The 7,954-nt window shown below is 46.6% G+C and overlaps 1 protein-coding gene across 2 annotated transcripts in view; it reads left to right on the top strand.

Moving 5' to 3' along the window:
• The first annotated feature begins 685 nt into the window (after positions 1-685).
• Positions 686-7,954, top strand: part of HSPA12A (heat shock protein family A (Hsp70) member 12A) — a 63,252-nt gene continuing 55,983 nt past the window's right edge. Inside the window, exon 1 of one of the 2 annotated variants that reach the window (XM_049809573.1) lies at positions 686-967. In XM_049809573.1, coding sequence (XP_049665530.1) covers positions 940-967 — 28 coding nt within the window. In that variant the 5' untranslated portion in view covers positions 686-939. Of the gene's footprint in view, positions 968-5,213; positions 5,284-7,954 lie in introns of those variants that run through there. The other variant, XM_049809575.1, reaches the window with a different exon arrangement.

Raw genomic sequence — 7,954 nt, 5'->3', positions numbered from 1 at the left:
AGCCTTATTTTTCTTCTTGCGTTTGTAATGGCTTCTCACTTAGTTTGGAAAACTCTTAAAACTTAATCATGGATCAAGTGACAATAGGGTGTCTCTCTCCCAGGTCCTGGAGGCAAGTTAATTCGCTAAAAATCCCTGGGGAAAAAAGAGATTATGGCCCTGATGGCACTGCAGAACGACACGGGAGAGTTCACTGCAAAGGCAGATAAAAAGAATCCCGTGCTGTAAAAGTTACCCCGTAATTCACGATTTCGGGGGACCCGTTGATGACTTCCGACCGTTCAGGATAGCTGTCCCTACACGCCCCTGACAACCTGAAGGCCAACAGCCAACGTAACCTTGGCACAGAACATCATGGCTCGGTCTCCAGCAGGACCCCAGAACCCTTCTCCTAGCGCACGCCGATGAGGCAGGGTGTCGCTTTGGGCCGCCGAGGGGCCGCTTTTTTTTTTTTTTTTTTTTTTTTTTTTTTTTTTTTTTTTTTTTTTTTTTTTTTTTTTTTTTTTTTTTTTTTTTTTCCCATAGCTATCCCCGTGAGGGTTCTTTTGCTTCAGTCGCCGTGAAATCCGCATCTGGGGCTGGGCTGGGCTGCCCCTCGGAGCTCGCCCCCCCGCCCCGCGGAGAGCCCCGCCGCCTCCGAGCGTGCAGCCGCAGCCCTGCGTCCCTTGTGCGGCTGCGGGGAGCGGGCGGGGAGGGGCTGCGCAGCCCCGCAGCCTGCGCGGGAAGCCTGTCAGCGCCCGGTCCAGCGGGGAGGCTTCCCTTTGGCTCTCCGCACCGTCTGCAGGAAGGCGCAGCGGGGTGGGGACGAGAGGAAGGAGCGGAGCCTCCCCCGGGGTGGGCAGCGCAGCTCCGCCGCCGGCCCATGCCTCGGCGTGTGCAGTGAGCGCGGCGCGGCGCGGCGGGCAGAGAGCCGCGGGGCGGCGGCGGGCGGGCCGGGCCATGTCGGAGACGGAGAGCGGTGCTGCAGGTAAGGGGGGAGCGGCGGGGCTCCCCGGCCGAGCGCGGCCGCGCTCCCGCCGGGCCCCCGCCGCAATGCGGGAGCGCTGCCGGCGGCGGGCAAGGCGACGGCCCGGCCGCTCCTCCGGCCCGGCCCGGCTTATCGGGGGAAACGATCTGGAGCCGGAGCCCCGTCCGGAGGAGGGGAAGGCGGCAGACAATGTCCCGGTGGCCCCGCCGCCCCGGCTGCGGCCGCTGCAGGCAGGGCGGCCGCGGCGCGGCGTGGGGCAGGGCCGCCAGCCCCCTCCCCTCGCTTTCCCCGGCGGGGTGCGGGCGGCGGCGTGGGGGGTGTCCCCGCGGGCAGGGACGGCTGCGGTGGCCGGGGGGGGGGGGGGGGGAATGGGGCTCGCTGCGGAGCTCAGCCCCGCGGAGCCCCCCACCCGCTGCGGAGCTGCCGCGGCTCATGACGTGCCGTCCCCGGGGGGAGCCGATGCAGCAGAGCGGGAGGGGATCCAGGTGAAAAAACAATGCGGAGGCATCGCCGGGCCGGGGCGGGGGCGGGCGCCCTGCCCGGGAGCCGGTGCTCTGCGGCGGGCGCGGCCCGGCGGGGCGGCGCAGCATCCCTCCCTCCTGGGGGGAGCCGGGGGGGGCCTTTGTGGCTCCGGCTTCCCCGCGGGTCGGGGTCTCGCTTTCCCGGCAACGGCCCGGGGGAGAAGGGGGAGAGCTTGGGCTGGAAATCAGGGGCTGCTGCTGAAGTAGAGGAAGGCACCCTTTTTAGCAAGAAGCTCGATGCGCTGAAAAAGAAAGACCTGGTAGCTCGGTGGGAGAGGCAGCGTGGTCTGGGGTGAGAGCCTGAGCATCCTGGCGCAGCCTCGGGGACCAGGCAGCTCCCAACGAGGCGTAGGGTTGGAATAAAACCCGAGTGGTGGTTCCGTTTTACCACGTTAATGGGTCCGCGGGTCTCTGACTTCGCGAACTTGACATAGGAGCTGGGACGATCTGAATCTTGTTTTGCCTGAAACAAGGATTCGGTAGGTTTTGTCCGTTTGCGATTACACTGTGCCCAAGAAAAATAATACCGCCGTTTCAGGACAGGGGTGGTCTCTCCTTGTGTGGGAAGGGAACTGGGGGAGGGAAGAGGGTTCCTAGGATACAAATGATATGGGTGAATAACCCTAAGGGAAATGCAGGCTCAGCCTGATTTCGTTCAATCGCTCTGTCCCTTCTTCCTCACTGTATGCTGTAAAGATTTAAGGAAACTGTAATGTTGAGCCGAAGGTGCTGGCAGTAGTGTATGGGGAAACTTAAAAGATTGAGTTTGTACAGATCATAATGGGATTTGGGGAATATTTTGAATAAAATAGCTTAATTGCAGTGCAAGTGGAATAAAACAGTCATAAAGTATCCATTAAAAAAAACCCCCAAAAACAACCAGAAAACAATACTTAGAAACTAGTTGAATCTTCAAGACGACCTGCTCTACTGGATTCTCTCCCTGTCCCCTCCCCCCATCTAAATGTTCTCTCAGTGCTTCCTAAATAAAGTCTCTAATGTCTGTTTGAAGTAACCTGTAACAATTTTCTAGCATGCAGCTGACAAAGGGAAGAACAGACTGACAGATTCACTTGTCTTTTAGATGACAGGGTATCATGTGTGTTGTTTTCTGCAAAGCTGCAAGTTAGTTCGATGCAATACTGAAATTGAGTAACTTGTGACATAGGGAGAATCTGTGCAGGAGGGATTTTGTTAGAAGACAGAAGACCATGTAGTAAAGCAATGATTTGTTATGCTAGAAATTTTTATGTTCTTTCCACACGCTGGAATGCTGAAGCTGTTTGAGTGAGGAAAAAAAGGCTTCAGGGATAAAATGTGATTTAGTGAGTGTTGTTGTATTGACAGTATTGAAGCTGCAGTTGCTTATTGCAGTATGGTACAATGCGTAAAAGAAATGTCTATATGTAAAATAGCCAAGTGTTCTATGCAGTGCCTGCCAATCATTTTTATAGCTTCAGTTAGCACAGCATTGCGGTATCTGCAGCTCGGTTAGTATGAGCCTGGATAAAATTGTTCATACTCAGGAGCTGTTGCATGTAAAGCTTCTAATTATACTGACTTTTGGCTTTTTTAAAGCCATTAGCTCATAATTGGGTGACGCTGATTCAGCCGACAAGTTTTCCTTTGTGGTACTGTCACCCTATAAGCTTTTGGTCTGAGTATTTAGTTCATTCCCACTGGGACAGCAGTTGGTGTTCAACAGAGCTGCCCTGCCCTGTACCTGCAAAGTTTCCTCAAAGCTGCAGTCAGCTGTAGTGAGGCCCCAAGAAGTATGTTCTGTCCAGAGATTTAGCTGATGCATAAATGGTGTAAGGGGGCTTTATCCTAGTCTAAAGGGAGTGACCAGGATGTCTCTCAAACACAACTGTCACCAGGAGCTGGAAAAGGCTGCTGCAGCCTCAGATGTCAGCTCAAGTTAGAGCAGCCTTCGGGAGGCCAGTTCTGTGCAGGAAGACCAGAATGCTGCCTCAGCTACAAAAGACCCGATCCCTGCATGTAAATGTCAAGATTTAGGATGTGTTTCGCTTTCTGACTGTGTCACTGTTGGTTTGGGGTTGGTTGGGGTTTGCTACGGCTGGCAACTTAGCACCATGCAGCCGCTCACTCACTCACTCCCCCCATCCAGTGGGATGGGGGAGAGAATCAAAAAAAAGTAAAACTCGTAGATTGAGATAAAGACAGTTTAATAGAACAGAAAGGAAGAAGATAAGAATAATGATAATAATAATAAAATGACAATAATAATAATAATAAAAGAATTGGAATATACAAAACAAGTGATGCACAATGCAATTCCTCACCACTCACCAACTGATGCCTAGTTAGTTCCTGAGCAGCGATCCGCCACCCGTGGCCAACTCCCCCCGGTTTATATACTGGGCATGATGTCATACGGTATGGAATATCCCTTTGGCCAGTTTGGGTCAGCTGTCCTGGCTGTGTCCCCTCCCAACTTCTTGTGCCCCTCCAGCCTTCTTGCTGGCTGGGTGTGAGAAGTTGAAAAATCCTTGACTTAGTGTAAACACTACTTAGCAACAAGTGAAAACATCAGGGTGTTATCAACATTATTGTCATACTAAATGCAAAACATAACACTATACCAGCTACTAAGAAGAAAATTAACTCTATTCCAGCTGAAACCAGGACAGGGTTATATGCGGGTTGACTGGTGTCTCATCTTCTGCTCTTTTCTGCAAAATGCTTTTTTTTTTTTCATTGAGTTGATGTGACCTGCCATGGCCAACTTCTCCCACTTTCATGGGAAAGCTGTTGCAATTTTTGAGGCCCCTTCTGGACGTTATATCTGCTGCTGCAATTGACTCTGGATTTTCTTTTTTTTCTTTTTTTTTCTTTTAAAGCTACACAGGTCTGGTCAAGTATTTTAAAATTTCCAGTTCCTTATTATTCTAAGCTGTTCTGGGTGATTAGTTCCCTTTTTGCTGTCCTCAATTATGATTTCACTTATTCTATCTATAATTGCACCAAACAACTATCCCTTTCTTAAAAAAAAATAAATCTTAGAAATATATTTTTTATTTTAAAACAATAACATCCAAAGGATCCCATCACCTCCATTTTCTGTGCCTGAATTGGTTCTGCGTTTTGACAATGTGTCAGATGGGATTGCACAAGTGTTTGACTTCAAAGAGCACACCATTTATGGTTTTAGAAATGTCTCTCTATGGCTGTTTTAGTCTGTAGGTATCGTGAAGGAGCAAATTGGCTTTCTTGGGTATTCAGAAAAGCTGCACTGCACTGGCTCTCAGTAAACAATGAGGGAAAATGTGAAAGGAGTAAAAAACAATGCACGCAAACGATGTTACTTCCGAGTAGGAGAACAAGAACAGTCATGACCTTAATTATGCATGAAGCAACATGACCTTTTGGGGGAGTTTGGATCTATTCCTTTTTTATTTTTTTAAGTAAAGTAGATGTTGCTGTTTTCCATATGCAGCTTAGTGAAATCTTTATAGAGTATTTTGTCTATCCATAAGTGACTTCAGTTGCTTACTTATTCAGCTTCTGTACAGCACTTGTCACTTTTCCATTAAACAGCCTTGCTAGTTGAAAACAGAAATGGGTGAAACTCCAGACCACATCACTTTCTGCAATGGTTAAAGAGAGAGGTACCAGGAGGACTTGGAATCTTTTTCAGTAATGAGCTCTGAAGTCCATTGGTCGTGACTGTAAACGGTATGCTCGCTTCACAGATGTTTTACTGAAGAGTGTGCAGCTGTTTGGTGATGTAAGCTCACAGATGTTGGTGTTGCGCTGAGGGAATGCTGCTGCCAGGTATGAACTTCGGTGATCTGAGATGCCTGTGACATACCTACAGACTTCAACTTCTTTACTGTGACAAATGTCCTGGCTCCCGGGTCATTAAATTGAAACTGCTTCTTCTCAGTGACCAGGCACATTTTTGATCTTAAAAAGAACATTCCATAGCTCTCGTTACTCAAAATATGTCAACTGTGGCCCATGTGCTGCGCTGTTAAGAAACATTGTGATATGTGTTTAAAATAAACAAATGCAATTTTTAATTTTGTAATAACTATGATTAAAGCAGTGACTTTGCAATGCTTTAAAATTAGGATGGCAGTGGTGAACTGTGTAAGTGATCAGTATTAAAACAGGAAATTCCTTCAAAGTCTGTCTCAGAGGGATTTGAGAAAGGTTTTCATGTAAATGAAAATACAGTCAGTTCTAATAAAGTAAGCAAATAAATAAAGTACTCAGAATATGGACGCCAGCATTCAGGCTAGAAAGCCTTTGTTCTTTACTAAATGTCCTTACTTAGGACTGCATGAGGGTGTGTCAAGGACATCAGAGAGCGGCTTTATGAACTGCATTGGTGTGCCCCGTCATCAGCACGCTGCTGTGATCTGGTTGTGTGTGAGAGTCATTTGCTGCTTGCTGGCCCAAATCAGTAGCTCTATTGTGATTGATTTGCAGGGCTCTGGGCACATGGATCGGTTCTAAAGGTGTCTTAATTTACAGCAACAGGAGACCTGGAGAGGGTTTTTCTTGTAGCTGCTGCTTCTGTAAGTAGTTCCTCAGTGCCTGAGTCAACACTCTCAGACTGTGCTCTGCAGATGCAGTTTCTGAGGAATATTGAGAGAGATTTCTAGTAATTGTTATCAGTTGGGGTCCGGAAAGAAGTATGTATGTGAATGGAGTTTCATAATAGCAATTTCATGTCATCTAAGGGAGTTTATTCACTTACTCTCTCTGAAGAAAAACTCTACCGCAGTAGCCTACCCACCTTGCACTAGCTTCCTTGGGAAAGGAGGCAGAGATAAATTATTCTCCTTATGCTACTTCCTTCTTCCATAGGGAATAATCTGGGAACACTGCTTTGATTTGTCCATTTCTGGATACATCTTACATTCTTAGTGCTGTTCAGGACCACTCTCTAGGGCTGAAGCAGTTTTTCTCGAAGGGTTTTACAGACCCAAGCACTCCATGTCCACCTGTCCCACACAGCCTTTCCTCGTGGGGCTCTGTGCATTTGTATTCACTTTTTTTTTTTCTTGTTCCCTGTGAGGTCTGAAGAGTGAGTGAGTATTTGGGTGTCTCTCTCCTTGCTACAGCAAGTGAGCTATTTTTCTCTGTTAAGAGATATTAACAACATTAAAATCACAGTTTCTTTAGCACGTCCTTGCCACCTCCTTGTCGTTGTTTGGGAAATGCATTCCTGTGACAATTTGGTCTTGTGGATTTCATCGCCATTTGAGGACTCTTGATGCTTTCTCCATGCTTAAAGATCAAAATACCTGTGGTTATACTAGGTTGACTGGCATCTAGCCCCATTCCCTGGTGCCAAACAGATCCAACAAATTTAACATCTCTTTCTCAAGTTTCCATGGATACCTTAGTAGAGCACACGCTGTAATCAGAGCGGCAGGGCATGCCGTTTACAAAAGCTTTCAGTATTGTCATTATGGAACTGCTGCATTCAAAAATCAACCTTTTGTAGTAGCTCTCCTGCTTACTCAGCTGTGCTCCTGTTATCATTTTAGCCATAGGAACTCCTTTGCAGGCTGTATCATCAGCTTGTCACTGTAACTTTCTAGTTGGTTATCTGACCGGTCAGTGTTGGTCTCTGTGTGATGTGTATGCACAGTCATGGCACTTGGATGTAAGCCTGATGGGTGCTAGTATAAAAACCTCTGGAAATGAATTTTGGTCAGTGACTGCATGATTTTGTGATCTGCTCTACAAATCCTAAACATGTACTTTCTTCTGTCCATGGCTTCTCTTTTCATAAGATATTTTCCTTTAAGACTGATAGCTGATCTGTTTTCAAGATTGTAAAATAAAAAGAATAAAGAAATACATACTTACTTTTGATTTAGCTATAAAGTGTCACTCAGAAGCTAAATCAATAGCCATAGACTACAGATTCATAGATGACTTTGCTAATGACTTGTCAAATGTGATACTAATTTTTGCAGTTTTGCAACAACTAATATTCTCTTATTTTCCCATCTTTAAACAAAATTGGGTTTAATAGCCTTGAAGAACATCAAGAGATTTATATACAGCACCACTTATGCTGACTACTGTGAGAAGTAATGGTTATTCTAGTTTGGCTATTCCTTTTACCCTGTCTCCCTCTTTCTTTGTTTGGTTTTTTTTTTTTTTTTTTTTGGTGGGGCGAAGGAGAGAGGTTTGTTTTCTCTTGTCAAGAGTCTACAAATGTCTGAATCATGTTTGGCATTCCTGAAGATTTTCAAAATGAAGAAAACAAATATTTTCAAGCACTTTTTCCAATTCATGCTTTAAGAAAATGGAGTCAATGCTTTCATCCAGCTTTGATGCATTGCAAGATACTTCATGAATCTAGGAATGCTTGATAACTAAATAACCTTTTTGCTTTCTAAGTAAACAAATACCCCCCAAAGTGTTCTTATTCCATGTGTGCTGGACACACAGCCCAGAAAAGCTGAACAGTAATTCTTGT

This window comes from Accipiter gentilis, chromosome 9 (genome assembly GCF_929443795.1).
Source record: "Accipiter gentilis chromosome 9, bAccGen1.1, whole genome shotgun sequence".
Lineage (NCBI taxonomy): Eukaryota > Metazoa > Chordata > Aves > Accipitriformes > Accipitridae > Astur > Astur gentilis.
Note: the sequence above shows the minus strand (reverse complement) of the source record. Positions and strands in the feature narration are given on the sequence as shown.